Below are 19,157 nucleotides of genomic sequence, written 5' to 3' on the forward strand. Positions count from 1 at the left end.
ATTTGTTGGATACTCAGGATTTCCTACTTTTACATCGGCAATTCAACAAAATGTAAAAAAAACGTGAATTCTTTCTTACAGGATAATTTTCTTTTTATTTGTATTGTTTCGCAAGATATGGGATTCATATACATATAGGCTACACAATTTGTTTACTAATGCACGCTTAAATTTACGTTGTGGTTTCACACCTGAGGAAAAGAGCAGATGTCTGTTCTGAAACGTCGTGTTTATATATCTGTACAACTTGACGATGGAAAATTTTAATATCCGTATGGAAAATTAACTAAGATTTAGATACATAATAAACTAGGAGGGGCTAACTGAAGTGTTTCAGGCTTATCTACTTGCATTAGGGTTTATTTTATTATTTTAGCTTATATGCTTTTATTAACCTTTTACTATTTATGTTTTGTTAGCAAAGGATATAGAATATTCAAATAACAACTAATTTAAGCATATACTGAGGTTGTACGATGTGTGTGAATAATTCGAAATCATATTTCTCATTTATAGTTTAAAGTATTTAATTGGCCTTAACCGTACGATTTTTTAAGAAGAATAAATATGTTTAAATAGTAACAATAGAAAAAAAACTGATTTTGCTATAACAGTCTTTAGAGAAACTATTTAATCTAACCATAAATTATGACGAGTGTGTATCATGTGAACCCTATTTATACTCAGTGTAATGTATTTATTTTCGGAAAACATTCTGGGATCATTTAATGAAAAGGAGCATAAAATGAATAAAAACAAATCCTCCTGTCTATAAAAAATACTCTGCCTAATATAAACTGCTGATGAATTTCGAAACAAAATTAGAACTATGAGTCTGTTTACATGTAATGGTATACATTTATTGGGCTCTATTGTGATGTTATAAAAATAAATTAAAAATTTACAAAACTACCCCTCCCCCTGCTCCTTTAAAGGTAACAAGAGGTTAGTTTGACCCTTAAATGTTACTAAATCTAAATGTCCTATTAGAAAAAATTGAAAGGAAACCGTTTTTCAGTATTTAATTGAATAATAGTTGTATTACAAAACAAAAATTAATAACCTGTAATGTGTTTCCTCATTATAATGTAACGTAAGTATATAGGACAGGACAGTACTCCGACACGCCCAGGATCGATAAGGTGTCGTGTCAACAGTTTGCCTTGGTCGATGGTAACTGACATTTAAGGCTAAAACTAGGCTAGAGTCTTCATTCTTGTTGGGAACTATCACAAGATAGGTTTGGCTATTTTGTTCTTTCACGTCATCCAAGTCACTGACATTAAAATGTATGAAACCCCAAGCACGTAGGCTATTTGTAAAAACACGTTGTAAAATGTTCACTGTTGTCTAAAATATTGTGTTTATGTCCCTCTATTCACAATGGAAGAAGTAGATTTAGAAAAAAGGGCCCATGCGATAGGATTAGGGGTTTTGAAATTGTTATTATAGTAGGAAGTGGATGGGCTCTGTTAAAAGTTTAAGTAATGTTTCATTTTACCAGGCGAAGTTAGCGCTAAGAAGCCCTCTCTAACACTTATAACCTGAAGACCAACTGCTAAAAGGTGAGTTCCGAACCACAAGACGGTATGTTCGGGCAGGCGGGCTGCTTGCAAGGCAAGGATCGCTCAGCGGTCACCCATCCAAGCAGCAGCCACGCCCGACGTTGCTTGATTCGTTTATCTCGCGATAACCGCCGTACCCACTACACTGCGCCATTGGCCATAGCTACGTGGTCTGCCAAGATGATGAATTTGCGAAGTATCGAAATAAGTGGAGCAATCGGTTAGAATTTGTATTTAATATTCACAGCTCTCTAGGCGCCTTGGCTGAGCTGAAGACGAAGGAATGTTTGAAAATCCCAGAAGGAACTTAGGCTAGGTTTTAAATGTACGGCACCGGTAAGCATCTGGAAAGAATTTGAGAAGAAGTTTATGGATTGTTGTTATGATTGTTCAGGATTGTAAAGGAAGTTGTCAGTTGTGCAATCAGGACTCAAATTGTATTGAAAGGGTGGTAAAACTTTGTCACAGTTACATGTTCCAAAATAGAACATTATGTTTCAAGGATTGTAATCTACCATCTTCACCGGGTCTTGAAAAACCTTAAGAACGCACAAAAATTAAAGCATCTAGTACACATTTGATGATGAACACACCAGTACCATGGATAAAACAAGTAAATAAGTTTGTACGAAAAAATCACACAGATTTTTAAATTTTTTTACGTGCCTACAGGCACACAAAAATAACCTTATGCCTCACGGATTTTTGTCACCTGACGAAGAGGATGGATTCCCATCCTAGAAACCTAGCTTTAAATTTTTGTAACACACATCAATGGCAAATTCCCGAAATCCTATTATCATTATATGAAAATTATAAGATACATTTTTGTATATAAAAGTCTAATTTCAGTTAGTAAAATTTAATTCATCAAAGCTTAATTTCATCAAAGTCACAATCTAACAAAACAGAAATGCTATGATGTGGCCGTCACTTATATCGTACTGCAGTTTTCAGAAAACGATAAATTTGAAAAAATTCAAATTAATTGTAAAATATAATATCTTACATTGCAATTCTATTGTATTGTAAGCGTTACTAATTAAACATGACCCAGTCCACTTACTCTATAAAGAGGGGTGGGTGGATTAGTCGTACACAATTCTGAGATTTACCATGACCAAAGTAGATATACGGCGTGGAGATGTGCGGTGGGGAGGGGTGAAGGGGGACAGACACGCGTGCAATATTTCTGCATGTGTGAACGTCCGGCAGGCTGGAAATAACGCGAGTACGATCAAAGTGTGCGTGTGTGTGCGTGCGGGCGCGTGCGTTAGTGAGCGGGTCAGTTCGGCGGTATCGACAACTCTTCTTTGTATATGAAACGCGTCACTTCGCACGCTGCCTAAACATCGTAGGAGACTTTAATCACCTCAATACCTTACCTCTGTACTACAGTTTTGAAACCATTGGAGATAGAGACAAACTTTAAATGTAGAAAATGTTTATTTTTTAAAGACCTTTCTAATTATGTACAACAGAACCTAGGTTGCTATTTGAATTTTAAAGATTGGGGCTGTTAAGTATTTCAAAATTCTATGTATTTTTAAAATGTGAAAATTTTGGGGTAGGGTGGCATTTGATGATATTTTTCGATAAGCCGTCTCATCATTAGTTTTGAATAAAAATGTCGTCTCTCTACATTTGTGCAGGTAGTTGCAATTAATTTACCCACAAACCACTGATTTTTTTAACGTTTTGGTGTACCCTGTACATAAGTGACAAGATAGGTTCAAACGTTTTGTATCAAAATAATTAGTGAAGAAATGCCTTTGAAAATGAGGTATAACTCAACATACCTTTACATTTGAAAATTTTCCAAAAACCACCCCTAAACCCCAAAAACTACCCTTTTGGGAGTTTTAGAGATCTCAAAATAATTTCTCCAAATTCTTTGGGGTGGAAATAGGGGGGTTTAAGTTGTTACGAATAATCTACCTCGTTTGGTTTGGCTGCTATACTCACCCTGTATAGCAAGCCATCGCACTACTGATCCATAATTTTGTAATCGATTAAAAATAATTACTTTTTCAGATCAGTCGTGTATTTGGTACCAATAAAATGTTGCACTGACACGGAGTAAAGCTACTTCTTCAGCTTACTTGAAAAAATAGATTTTGAATTTTCGAATTCCAAAAAGTGTAGGTTTTTTACACACCTGAAAGCGTGTTCACTCACATATTTACTGATACGTTTGGAAAAACTTAACCATTGGTCCAATTTGCACAATTCTGGTGTACATTTTTAACACACTTAGGTCCCAGAAATATTTTTATTTTTGAAACATAAAACACAAAATTCCTCCAAACCGTTCGTATCTGGCAACTTCAAACGTATAAAGATTGTATTAAAGCATCGCGATAAAGATGCAAATTAGAGGCATGCTAGAGAACGTATTTATAATTGTTTTGGTATATTTAAATTCAGTATGTATGTGTAGCTTATGAGAACGTCTTTATATGGGTATAAACTTTGCATTATTTTGTTGGGTGTATTTATTAATCAATACATTTCAAAGATAAGCCCTTTTAAAATAACCATGATGACAAAAAATATAAATATATTCATTTGATTGTGCATGAGAAATTATTATAGGCAATTTCTGGAAGTTTCCCAACCAGTCCCAAAAGATACGTTTGATGATAAAGATGTGGCTTTTGTGTCAATTATACGCATTTTGACTGTTTAACTAAAGGTTATTCCTTAGGGAAATAGTATTATTATCAAAATGTATCTTTAGGAAATGACCTTTTAATCAAGAAAGCATTATTTAAGAAAACAAGGTATACAACAGTCATATTTTGTTCTTATCTTCAGAAATGTTTCTGTGATCTTGATTACTACTTTAAATATTTACAAAGTCTCTAGGAAAGGTCAAAAAGATTTTCTCATTTTGTCCTCAGGAAAGAAATACTAAAATTAGTTACCAAAAAAAGTATTTAAATGTATACCCAAAGTGATTACACGAATGTATTATTACGCTATAACAAGGAATCGGACTAAAATATCATTTTTTTCACTGGAAGTATGATCGCACCAAAATTATAAAGAATAATCAAGACAGTTTCGTGACATTTTGTGTATACTAGAACTGATAGTCCAGTGTAGTAGTAAGATAAGATCATTTTTGTGACGTTACGTGTATACCTAGAACTGATAGTCTAGTATAGTACGAGGTATAGGACCATGTTCGTGAATACCTAAACTGATAGTCCAGTGTAATAAAATGTGACCATTCTCGTAAGGTTTTATATATACCTAAACTGATAGTCCAGTGCAGTAAGATATGACCATTTTCGTGACGTTACGTGTATACTAGAACTGATAGTCCAGTGCAGTAAGATATGACCATTTTCGTGACGTTACGTGTATACTAGAACTGATAGTCCAGTGTAGTAAGATAGGACCATTTTCGTGACGTTTCCGTGAATACCTAAACTGATAGTCCAGTGTAGTAAGATAGGACCATTTTCGTGACGTTTCCGTGAATACCTAAACCGATAGTCCAGTGTAGTAAGATATGATAATTTTTGACGTGACAACGTCTTAAATTAGGTTGCGGCTCGGAGTCACTCATGAAAAAGTGTAACGCCCGGTAACGTTACGATGCCCGTCCAGTGAGTCCTCCGCACGGGATCCGCACGGGATAAAGCAGATAACTGTGGGTCCGCCGCACGGGATAAAGCAGATAACTATGTTTATTCGTGAAAATGTGGAGTGCTTAGATTCGTCATTTACAACAACTACAACAATAAAGGTAAATAATTGTACACTGATATTTCATTATCGTAAACTATGATTTATTGATTAATTGTTAGATTGACACAAAAGTTGAGAAACTGAGTTTATAGGTTATGTCATACTATTGACAAATGTTGATAGTGTTAAGTAAATTATTAGTTTAAATCACTCTGCAATCAATCGTAATTCAGTCGATTGAGAAGAAACAGCGCGTATTGCTAGTCAAACATTTAAAATAACAAATTATAACCTCTAACCTGTCATAACAGTGCGACCAAACAAACGAACTAAACCGACCAATCACCACGCGCGGAGTTAGAATTTAACTGTGTTTAGCAAGAATTTCAAATTCCAATTTTAGTAAATGTTTTATTCAACTTTACCATTTACAATAACAAATTTTAATTAATTTCAAATTATGTACAATGTTTTAGTAAACAAAATATATTTCTATAGTTAAAATTTGTGCAATTCTTATTTTCATTCAATTCCTTGTTCCTATTGTGCAATTTAATAATATTCATATCAATAAATATTCTACCGAGAAAAAGACGTTGTCACGTAAAAATCTTCGCCCGTAAAACCGACTTTACAGGCAACCATAATTTTTTTTGAAGTTACGTGTAAACCTAGAACTAATAGTCCAGTGTAGTAAGATAGGGTCATTTTCGTAACGTTTCGTGTATACCTAAACTGATAGTCCAGTGTAGTAAGATAGGGTCATTTTCGTAACGTTTCGTGTATACCTAAACTAATAGTCCAGTGTAGTAAGATAGGGTCATTTTCGTAACGTTTCGTGTATACCTAAACTAATAGTCCAGTGTAGTAAGATAGGGTCATTTTCGTAACGTTTCGTGTATACCTAAACTGATAGTCCAGTGCAGTAAGATATGACCATTTTCGTGACGTTACGTGTATACCAGAACTGATAGTCCAGTGCAGTAAGATATGACCATTTTCGTGACGTTACGTGTATACTAGAACTGATAGTCCAGTGTAGTAAGATAGGACCATTTTCGTGACGTTTCGTGTATACCTAGAACTAATAGTCCAGTGTAGTAAGATATGATCATTTTCGTGACGTTTACGTGTAGAACTGATAGTCCAGTGTAGTAAGATATGACCATTTTCTTAACGTTTCGTGTATACCTAAACTGATAGTCCAGTGTAGTAAGATAGGGTCATTTTCGTAACGTTTCGTGTATACCTAAACTGATAGTCCAGTGTAGTAAGATATGATAATTTTCGTGACGTTACGTGTATACTAGAACTGATAGTCCAGTGTAGTAAGATATAGGACCATTTTCGTGACGTTTCGTGTATACCTAGAACTAATAGTCCAGTGTAGTAGTGAGATATGATTATTTTCGTGACGTTACGTGTATACTAGAACTGATAGTCCAGTGTAGTAAGATATGACCATTTTCTTAACGTTTCATATATACCTAAACTGATAGTCCAGTGTAGTAAGATAGGGTCATTTTCGTAACGTTTCGTGTATACCTAAACTGATAGTCCAGTGCAGTAAGATATGATAATTTTCGTGACGTTACGTGTATACTAGAACTGATAGTCCAGTGTAGTAAGATATGACCATTTTCTTAACGTTTCATATATACCTAAACTGATAGTCCAGTATAGTGATAGGGTCATTTTCGTGACGTTTCCGTATATACCTAAACTGATAGTTCAGTAAACCATTTGTCGACTATTTTGTAACTACGTGTAGGCTGTATCTAGAACCGATAGTCCACTGCAGTCTGGTGCACATTGTATTTGCAGCTAATTGGCCAAGACGCGCCTAGACTGTCTCGCACAGTATCATCGCCTGGAAGTGGCGGTTCTGCAGTGTGTGACGCGAAAATAGACACATTGTTGCGCAATCTTGCAGTGCGGTTGCGCAAGCCGTGAAGTGTAATGGACATCAGCTGTTCTCATCTCACTTTGTGATCAGCTGGTAATGAGGCCAGCTGGGCGCGGGCGACGAGAGATGGCGCGGAAAATAGGTTTAGCGGGATTGATTCTTTATGATCTTCTTCTTCTTCACTTTGATACGAACTTCACGGACGGTTTTTTAATCCTCTTTGGCCTGAGTTTTTCGTAGAGGATTATCTGGTCCTCATACGAAGAGAAAGTTTTTTTGTGAGAAGAATCTTAATTATTAGGCCTACCTCCTTTTTGTCAAACCTATTTCCATATTTTGGACCAAAAATGTCTAATATCGTGTTTGAACCTAAAAAGAACTGTCCTGACAATCGACATTTTAAATCCATGCTGGGATCCTTTCTTATAAATTGGGAATGTGATAACTTATCACAAGCAGTTTAAGGAATAGTATTTTTATACGATGTGAAACATTGTAATATGGCAATGAACAATAAAGTTTTCTATTTTATTCACAAACTCAAAAACATGGAACAACCTTCATGGACCATTAGCATATGGACCACACATACGTCTTTCTTTTGGATACGCCCAGTCGTATTTAATGAAAATCCCCCACTACTCCACCCGCGAATCAACCCTCCTACATGAACCGAATAAGCAAATTTTCTTTTACTAATAAACTTGTTGGAAATTGGAGATTTAAGATTGAATGGAAGAAGAATTTAAATCATGTAACGGCCAAAATGTACTTTAGACGTACTAAAACGGAAATTTGACGTACAGCGACTAGATTATTCATTTGAAATAGAAATATAAATTATGAAGGAAACAGGATTGTTTCGGACATTTGCCATTGTTAAGTGAAACGGAAAATCAGTAACACTACGTTTCGAGCTCTGCAATCTGATCTCTTCTTCAGGTGAATAACTAACCTAACATAATTACAAACTAGGTTAAAATAAACAAACCATACCAGAGCATTGTGACACGCCTATGTCAGGAATCACAACCTCCATGTTGTGTGTAAACTTCACTAACTCTAAAACATGGAATTAATTGAAATACTATACACAACACTAATTATTAAAACTGAACTACAGAATACAGGTCACAATACGTCTGCATTTGTTGACCAACCACCTACGTCATACTACATCACGCAAACTTTAAACAAACGAGTACATGATGATGTTTAAAGTGGAGTTGCAAATATACCTGTGTTATATAGCAATATACTGTGTTAGGTATTATTGTAAATTTCTATATCATGTTTCAAAAGTAAATATATTTTTATTTTAGTTGAGATAAGCTGTGGAACTTTAAGGTTGTGGTTATCATTGAATACTGTATTTACTTCAATATGAATAACCAAACTATTGGGGAAACAAAGTAATACAATTTAAATATAAATTATAAATAAAATACAATTTTGCTGTAAAAATTAAATTATTAATCATATTATATTTTATTATAAAACTGTATTAATGATATAGCAATTATATAATTAGGTAACTATTTGTTAGATAATAATATAATGTATAGGGGGGGGGGGTTCTTAACCTTTAGAAAATCCCTCAGGTATAAAAAGACTGCGTTCTATATGCATTGGTCCAAAAAAGTCTACTTTCGGGATCTAGGTCCTAAGATAGCTTACAAAACTTTTTAATTTTTGAAGCAAAACTCATTAAACACATCGCTAAAAGGTAACGATATCTTGAAATCAGGTGACCTATTTAAAAGCACATAGGAAGTATTTAAGCTACTTCGAAAGAATAGAACAGTACCGCACTGTTACTTTATCAACGATAGTAAAATGTTTGGACAAATAGCAATTTATAACCGAAGCAACAATTACCTGTCTTAATTAGTTCACTACAGTAATAATAAGAACAATCATAGTTTGCTCGAGATCTAATAAATGCTCTACAAACTCTTTAGTGAAGCTAGGTTGGAATGTAGATCAATACGTTTGTAAAAAAAAAACCGATTTATTTAATTAATAACTGCAGATTTTTTATATAGTTATCCCGATGGACATGAAAAAACAAATAGTACATCATTACAATATGTATAACGCAAAACTGACTTGCTGTTTGGGTTAATTTGGCCCCAGGGACCAAAAGTGTCTGTAGATAGTCAACAAAGGCTTTTCAACTGTTCCAACAATGTTTTCAGTTTTAACAACAAATTATTTTAACAATATTTTGGAACCGTTTGACAAGTTAATACCATATTTTTAGTTATTTACACAATTCATGAATTTTGAATATTTTGAGATTTGATTCAAATTTAACAGTGTCAGAATGGATGTTAATAAGGTTTGTTCTACAATTAAAAAACATAGGCTATATTTTTTAATTGTAGAATGAGCAGGAAGGTTTACATTATTTTTGTGTTTAAGAGTGCGTTTAAGGGACTAACAATATGCATGAGTTTTGTTTTATGATGAGTGAAATTTGCATTATATGAGCACACAATCTGAGTTTTTCGTCAAATTCATAGACAACGTTCTCCTAATACAATAATCGCTAGTCAGACGTTTTGGTAAAGTTTCAAAATTGGGGAATGATAATGAATTTCAGCTGATATGTTTTATTAACTTGAAACAAACCGAAAAGTAATACAATGTTAGATCAACGTCTGGTAACCATTTATAGACCTTCACAGCAGCGACTTTCAGTCTATTTATCTAATAGTCTTACGGTGATATAACTACTTCTTTTTTGTGTCTGTCGGTCGATTTTAAGTGTGTGATCCTATAACAAATATAATTTGACAAAAAAAAAATTATTTCATATTTTTAACCCTTTCCATATCCTCTCATTACGACCTCCACCACAGCTAACGTGGCTGACGATTGTTTTCAATCTTAGAAAACAATGATCTATTCTAAGGAAACCAGGGTGTGTGCTTATGCAATCCAAATTGGCTTTCTGTTCTTGGACAATAAAATTTAGAGGGACAGGAATGCCGAGTGACGTGTTACAGTATGAGAACAAAAGCACCTGCACATCCTCTGGAAAGAATCCAGGACAAGATTGTCCGAGGACGGATGACGTATGGGGCCAGAGGAGACGAGATCGAGAGAGCAGCCCAATCAGGGTGATAGATGGCGGTCAGTTAGATGACCATATCGGGAAGGCAATTACAATTAGCACCGCATGATTGATAAAACCATTGTGTCAGGGTAGGCGGAGATGGATAGAGGAGGCCAGTTCTCGTTAACACGGATACATAAACTGGGCGAGCTCCCGGGACTCTGCTGGGCAGGAGGTTGGGGATTTGGGGATAATGCTCTCGCGGGACGAAGGGGATAAGGAATATAGATCAGTGGTGGATTAGATATGTTGGGAATAGAAGAATAAACATTTATTGACGGTTTCGTTATTTCGAGAATTTTGAAAGTATGACAAGGAAATTCAAATTCGTTTTTATCAGAAAATTTGAAATATTGGAAAAAATGAAACTTTTGATGGTTAGTAAATCATTGGTTTTATAATCATTAAATAAAATTGTTATTCCATGATAATACCTTTGAGTGTTTAACGTGGAATGGAACTTTGGATAGTAAAGTCAAATTGTTAGAAGGTACAAATACTAGTGGTACAAAACGTACTGACGAAATATTTCGACAAAAATTAAGGAAAACTAGTTTTGAAGTTTAAGATTCCAAGGCCAAAATATTTGCGTCATTACTTTACAATTTGCAAAAGGAGTTACGTTTAGTTGAACATGCTTTAAACCAAATCTCAATGGAATACTCTTTGGCAGTTTACGCCAGTACGTCACGTACTTACTTTTTGGTTCCTCGATCGGTTACATTTTTGTTCTCACTTGGTTACGGTTTTAAATTTTTTATTAATTTTTTTCGTTATAGGCTATATGTAAAATTGTACGGATTCAGTACGATAATTTCGTTTATGCAAAGAAACACAACACGTAAGCTAACGTGGCATATTTATTAAATACATTGCCGCCACAGCTTATGTGTTTTTTTATAGCGTATCTACTTTGATTTGTTGATAGATACACGTTTCTTCTTTATCCAAAAGGGCATAATCCAATGCGGACTTGAATGTAGGCCATTCATTGAATCGATAACGATGGAGTTTTAGATAATGCTTATCAAAAGAATAAAGATAATAGGACTCTTCCTGGAAATTTCAATATTTGTTTGTTGATATTTGTTTTTCGAATGAACGGATAATGTTAGAGTCGTAGGTGGTTGGTCGGCGAAAGCACACCTATTGTGACCTGTATTCTGTAGTTCAGTTTTAATAATTAGTGTTGTGTTTAGTTTTTAGTGCATGTTTTAAAGTTAGTGAAGTTGACAAACAACATGGTGGTTGTGATTCCCGACTTACGCGTGTCACAACGCTCTGGTATGATTTGTTTATTTTACTCTAGTTTGTAATTATGTGTTAGATTAGTTATTTATATCTCGAAACCGATGGCAAATGTCAGGAAAAATCCTGTTTCCTTCACAATCCTTCCATCGTCAAAAACAAACTTCAAATAAAGAATAGTTTGAGGTTGAACAGCTAAACTTATCATTAGTACCAAATCATGATATGAATGTGTTTATCCGTTTGAATTATGTTTTTGGCGATGGGAGGATAGTGAAGAGAACAGGATTTTCTGAACATTTTCCATCGTTCAGTAATGCAAGGAATCAGTAACACTACGATTCGAGATCTGTAGTACGAACTCTTCCTCAGGTCCTGACTTAAGCGTGTAACAATGCTCTGATACTATTTGTTTATTTTAACTTAGAGTGTGTGTGTTTTTCACCTGAGGAAGAGGTCAGATAGCATATCTCGAAACGTTGCGTTACTGCTATCTGGTATGACTGAACGATGCCAAATGTCATTAAAATCACGATGAGGTTTGTTTAGAATGCCCGAGGCTAATTCCATTCAGACGAGACAGCATGTGTACATGTATTATAAGACAAGTTTTCCCACAACAGTCTACCACTACTCCCTTTGAATTCAGAGATCACAAAGTGATGAAACAGTGCGAGGGCCAACAGACATCAAAAAACGAAACAGCCTCCTCAACGGACAAGCATTCACGGGCCTTGTGTTGAAATTTGCCGTATCAAATGTCGGCACGGAGCGAGCGGCTGGAAGCCCACAATTCAATTAGGCCGGGACACACGCACGCGCACACCCATACACACCAATACGGCAGTGCGATCCGGCTCACTAAATCTTCAGCAGGCTGTTATTAGGAGCATCCCTTGTAATTACCAGCACCTACAGGCCGAGAGGTGCTGGTATATTAACCACCGGTCTCTGTCTGGTAGTGTACCGGTTTGTGTTGATGTCTGCGTCAACGTGTTCACAGACTGCAAACATAACCCCGGCGTGGGTAGAAGTGGGATGAAATATGGAAAAAGATCTCGTTTCTGAATTTGTTCGTAGAGAAAACTAAGATTCAAAACCGCTGATGCACATGCAATTACAAAACAGCGGGATTTATATCAATATTAATGATAAAATAAATGTACTAATCATTGACCACATTTAACAGTTCCAAAAATTGTAAAAACTAATTAGATTTTTCGTTAGTTTGACTTGGAACTACCAAAGTCTCAACGGAAATGATCAACTGAGAGTTTAATACTGTGTTGAAAAAGTGGACTTTTAAATATTAAGTAAATAACACCGGGTCCAAGACAGATCCCTGCGGTAGTCCATGTTTGATTCGTTATCAAAATAATAGTGCCTAGCATTTTCTATTTCAACTGTCGTGGCTGCATGGGTACAATCCAATCAATTACAATGTTCCCTTATCTCTTAGTTGCATGTGAAATTGTAATAAGCTGTTATAGGCTAAGTTCTAATAAGTATAATAACGCATGTGTTAAATGAATGTGTTTCTTGAGTTACTTCAACAACGCAAGCATAAAATTTAAGGCTATTTAGCAAATACACTGCAACGTTTGAGAACATATAACGGTACGTGGTAAGTAAACTTTAAGATCAGATTCCGCTAAATTTAAACTTATTTAATGATACTTTATCCACTAAAAATGTAATTTAAACTAATAAATACAGTCGTTATAATTATTGTTCAAAGATTAGTAAGTATTTGAATGCCTCCAGTTCCAGTGTGGAGAATGAGTAACATCCCATGATAGCGCCACAATTAAGCAAATCTAGACTATCAGATATAAACGTCTAAGAAAGCTATAAAATATTATAATTTACATGTGTTCCTGCAGAAAAAGGTGCAGTTTTTTCGGCAGCTGCAGTTAAATTTAACATGATCATGCAAAGAATAGCTTAAAAATAATAAATACAATGTATATTTTAAAGATGGCCTGAGCGTAGCGTCATGTTATAAGGACAAACATATTAATGTATAAATACATTAATATATGTATATATGTATACATGTATATATCGCAATATATCCAGCAATACGATAATATATAAGTTTGATTTCGAAAATGGATGTTTTGGAGAGATATAAGGTTTTTGAACATGTTCCATAGTTGTATCCAGTTTCAGAGCAAAAAGATAATTTAAATTGTTGGAGTGTCCATTGTGATTTTGGAAAACGGTCACCTCTGAAGCAAACAGGTGCGGCGTGAAATTGCCTACACCGTGGAAAAAACTACAGCAAAGATAATTTTTTTGGGGTTCCGCGAATTTTACATTTTTCACTTTAATACAGCAAGTATTTTATAATTATTTATATTCAAATACGTTACTTCGTCTAGCTAATTAACGTATTGAACTCAGGTCAGCAATGTTAAATTTTACCCTAGATTTTTTTTGTTTTTGTTTTTTGCCCAACAAATACGCCAGACTTTACTGGGCAAATGTTGACACTGATGTAACAACATAAATAAAATCATATTGATCAAACATACAGACTTTAAAATTTGCGTGTTTAACAAATAGGACAATGTTTCATCCAAAAATAGTTTTTTTCAAGATGTATTGATTGTACTTCTTTTAAAATTTTCCAACGGGTTTGGTTATGTGGCCACCTTCACAAAACATATGAAAACGTAAAATTTACAAGCAACTGTCTGGTCAGATCATCTAAAAATAGAGGAACGCACAACAAATGAGCTTGTTTTTCTTCACGAAGATCACCAAAGTTTCAAACGCGTTTGTGTTTCTATAACAAATCATATTAAATCGAATGTCTGACGTTTTCATTTAGACAAAGAGAAAATAAATTAAATTTACGAGGAAACAATAGCCTATGAACCAGTTTTAAATATTAAAAAAGTGAGTTTTTAAACATTACCATGAAACCCAACGATACCGACAATTAAACACTGCCATAGCCGATCTCAAAACACGTTTGGAATAGGACAAATACAATTATCTGTTGATTTTTTCACAGCCGCAGGTATAATTTGGTGAATACTACCGTCCGAAGAAGTATTTGCACTTATAAAGCGATAAGAAATATTTCTGCTCTGGTGTTTATATGTAATTATCTTTTACTAAAGAACGTTCTTCATTATGTTTATTCTGTAACATTCTATGTACGTTGTCAGCCATTTTAACACGGTTAGGGTATGCAAAAGCTCGTCGAGTGAGAGGCTTCGGTGAGGTTGAATGAAAAAATCAATAAGGTGTTCTTCAGAAAAAAGGTACTCCTCTTCCCACCCAGGTAAAAGAGAAATTGTGCCAACCTTTTGAGTGGTTTCCATGACATTCTGCTAAATCCTATGGATGGTTTAAGTGTACAAATAAATTATTTCTTGAGACATCCTGCGGTTTTTATGTACATTTGTTGACTATTTTCTTTGTTATAATCAAGAGTTGCTAAGTCGCGTAACAGGCTTCGGTGAGGTCGAAAGAAAAAATCAATAAGGTGTTCTTCAGAAAAAAGGTACTCCTCTTCCCACCCAGGTAAAAGAGAAATTTTGCCAACCCACTGAGCGGTTTCCATGGCATTCTGCTAAATCCGTTGGGGACCAACGGCTTAAATGTGACATACAATTCACCACCAATGGCCGGGCAGGCGGGCTGCTTGCAAGGACAGGATCGCTAAGCGGTCACCCACACATATTGAACCTAGACTCTTGCTGAAATAAGGTTCAGGTCTAAATTCAATGCCTTGGTCCTTTAAAAACTAGAAACCATTGAATTTGCGTTTTCAATACAATAATTTATGACAACATTATTCAAACTTCCTTTTTCCTATTTACACAAAAACCATTATTATATTCCAATTTTTAAAGTCTGCAACTCAAGAGATAGTACAATTTTGTTACTCAAATTGGCAGAGCGTTAGCAAACCCTATGAGCTGACAAAGTCTCTCTATTGACTGCACAATAATTCGAGCACGAACTAAACTATAGACGAAATATTGTATGAAGACTATCTAAATTGGGAACACTGAGTTCGACGATGGTGTATGTTACTTCATGGGATTCGCTGAGCGTAGCGAACAAGCGTAACAATGATGGCAACGATATAGTCACAGAACAAATAGCTTTATAAAGTAGTGTCACATGTACTGTAATGAGGTTACTTTGTTGGTAAGACATTTGCTACTTTCTGTTGGTCCTTCAATAATAAATAAATGGAGTCGAATCGGTTTATTTGTAGGGTGAAGTAAAGATTTATATTTTACCAGGCGAAGTAAGGGCTAACAAGCTCGCTGTAACACTTAAACGGGGGACCAACTGCTTAAAGGTGACTTCCGAACCACCACCAATGGCCGGGCAGGCGGGCTGCTTGCAAGGACAGGATCGCTCACCGGTCACCCATCCAAGCAGCAGCCACACTCGACGTTGCTTAATCCGGTTATTTTACGATAACCGCCGTACCCACTACACTGCGCCATTAGCAAAACAAGATTTGCATATAGACGAAATAGAGTTTGAGCGTGGTGCACGGGATTTCGTTGAGCACTGTCGAAACCGATCTATCACTAAATAGACAACTGTAGCAAATTTCTCTTCTGTCTACCTGGGGGCTGTAAAACTTTCATTTCTACCCGATCGTCTGTCTGTCTACCCGCATGACATCTCACCTGTCGCATACTCAGTGGGAACTTTCCCTTTTCCCGAACTTTGGGGAGGAATTAATGAAACCAATTGATAGGGATATACTTTTGATGATAACTTCACTAGCTGATACCGTGTTACACTTTAATTTTAATAAAACAACTAGAAAAGAAATTCTGCATTAGGAATGGTATATTTGCATCGCTTATTTTTACCCTATCTGAGGGTTCGAAAAGTCTGATATAGGTGCAACCAATTCCCACGCTTGCGCGGCGTTGTTGGTGGGATTGTACCACACATGGTAGCCTACTGGAATGCAAGTCCAGAATAATAATGGTTTAAACTTTTAAATTTGAATTTGTTAGAAACTCCTTTATATTTAACCTTAAATAGCCCAAGATTTTAAAGTAAGAGAACCACCCTTAGGTGTAAATACTGTGCATGATTCTGGCATCCATAAGGCTACACTTGGCTGTTACGGGTCAATCAATCAATCAATCACTAAAGAATTAATCGTAACATCTAAAAATAGTGAAAATATTATTATTTTCAGTTTAAATCAAATTTAATTCACATTCACTGTCAGGTTAATATATGTTGGATACGGGACAACATTTTAAGGCAAATTTTAAGTCTTTGTATTTCCTATACTTTCATGAAAGGTTTTCTGTAAGTTTGGAAAATCGTTGAAATATAAAAAACAAACAAGAATGCGTCATCCCAGAAATATGAGTTGATTACAATTCAACTCAACTGAATTGATTTCAATTGGTTTGCACTCTCCCCCCTCCCCACGGTGCAAGTGCGCTATTTTAGCATTTACCTATTTGTTCCTACGAAATTACTCAAATATTTATTTACCTATACTAGGAAATAATGTATGGGAACAAAATGGAGGAAACTTTATAAATAAATATTCCATACTTGTTTCAGTAATTAAATAAATGGATTGAAAATAAATGCGCGTAGGATTTTTGGTTTTGTAAGTGATATCAATTAAATGATTATTGTGATAAAACATTTTAATACGAACAACTCTGGCATGTCTCAACAACAATGTAACCTTTTAACCGTTCAAAATTAATCTAACTGAACGCTGTAAAGTTACTAAATTACTTATACAAGAAATCTCAAACGTATCAATTATTAATTAAGTTGTATGAATTTTAGAAATTAAAAAAACCCCATGACGTTTGCCATACAATGTAAATATTGTCGTCGCAATAAAAAAGATTTGAAGATAAAGAAATAGCGGTAAATGATATTAACTCCAATTTGGATGACCCATCCAAGATGGCCATTAAAAAGGTTTTATTCTCTTGAATTTATTAAATATTTATCAAGTTCTAAGAAACAGGTGCATTTAAACACTACTTTAAGAAACAGAAATAATATTAACTTGACATGGCAGCATATAAACACATAGCCTACTTATTTGTTTCATGGCAGAATCAAAGTTATTCAATTGCGTGAACGATAGAAAATGGTAATCGTTGAAATTACATTGTGGTTTAAATTAATCCATTAAACACAAACAATAAAACTTCACTTAAAATATTGTAAAATATTGAGGTGATAAAATTCATACATTATCATGGATCTTAGTGGGTAAAGGTTTTGAATATGCCCTTTATGTTATGATGGATCTATGATATGATGCAGCTACGATACGGTATACTAACCGCTAACACAGTGTTTTATCAAATATCTAATTCAACAACAAAAACGTTTTGTTGAAATTTAAATAGGCCACATCAGTTCCTTGCACAACAAAATAGAGCAAATTCAAGCTGCACTAATAAACATTAACATACTAACGCACAGTCAAATAATAATAAATATTCCATTAAATGATAAACAACGTACAGAATTGAGTGCATTTTGTCAAACATAGTGTTAAAGCTAACATATCACACAAACGTATATACAGTAAATAAAAAAAATCTAAATACTATGAAACAATCGGAACACTGGAAGACTATAAAATAAAGTAATGTATTACTGAGACTTCTCAAATTATTACTACGGTTTCAAAACTAAATTTGACTGAAATTACATTTCTAGCTTTTATGTAAAAATGGATATTTTCATATAGGACTGCTGTTTAATTTTCAAAAACATGTAATTGGAAAAGGTGAAAGAAATTGTAATAAATCTATGTCTGGTACAGTACCGAGTAAAGGTTTGAAGCGTACAAGAAATATTTAATCGAGGCGGCAACCCAGAGTACAAAAACTTCAGTAGGTCAACAAAAACGAAAATTGGGTCAAGGCCGCCGATCACGACACGGGGGGGCGGGAGGGGGGCGCAACCCCCCGGCGCTTAAGTAACAATTGGTTACCTACCAGGATGCTCCTGTAATGTGTGTGACGAAGGTAAGGGCGAAGCAGAAGAAGAGGGTTTGCATAGTGAGGGTGGGGTTACTACCCCTCCCTGACCACCAAAAGGTACGACATGCCGCTTCACCGACCGCCACGCTATAACTGAGCGGAGTGAGCGCGTGGTACCCCCTCCACTGCCTCTCTCCTCCGCACGCACGCACCGCACCCGCACCCGCACACGCACATAGGTATATTGCAGATTAGTTGATTTATCGATAGGTGGTAATGGAATCGATTAAGTAGCGGGTGGTGCGGTGGGGGTGGGGAGGTGACCGCCGTGTAAGGCACCACCGTTAATTGCTATTTATGAAGATTGGCCCCGCTGCAAATCAATTTTCACCAGGTCATTATCACCGACTCAGATGTGACGCTTTTGGAAGGGTTTCTTATTTTTATTCCGCTTTAATTTAGAACCATGGGAAAGTCGCTTCTTTCCTCACGAACGCTTGAAGACTCAAAGGTCAATCACGAGTCACAACACAGTTTTAGATGCGTTTATTCCAGCATGCGATTTGCCATCGGAAAGTTCAGGAGCAAGATTAAGAAGTCAGAAAAAGGACAAAAATTACAAGATGGAATTACTCAAACACATGAAA

The 19,157-nt window shown here is 35.3% G+C and overlaps 1 protein-coding gene across 1 annotated transcript in view; it reads right to left on the reverse strand.

The window, feature by feature from the left end:
• LOC124364137 (protein Wnt-6) overlaps positions 1-18,653 on the reverse strand; it is a 54,931-nt gene extending 36,278 nt beyond the window's left edge. Inside the window, exon 1 of the mRNA XM_046819365.1 lies at positions 18,526-18,653. Within this exon, the coding sequence (XP_046675321.1) occupies positions 18,526-18,587 (62 nt within the window). The 5' untranslated portion in view covers positions 18,588-18,653. The remainder of the gene's footprint in view (positions 1-18,525) is intronic.
• Between the last annotated feature and the right edge of the window lie 504 nt (positions 18,654-19,157).

The sequence above is a fragment of the Homalodisca vitripennis genome, chromosome 6 (assembly GCF_021130785.1).
Source record: "Homalodisca vitripennis isolate AUS2020 chromosome 6, UT_GWSS_2.1, whole genome shotgun sequence".
NCBI lineage: Eukaryota > Metazoa > Arthropoda > Insecta > Hemiptera > Cicadellidae > Homalodisca > Homalodisca vitripennis.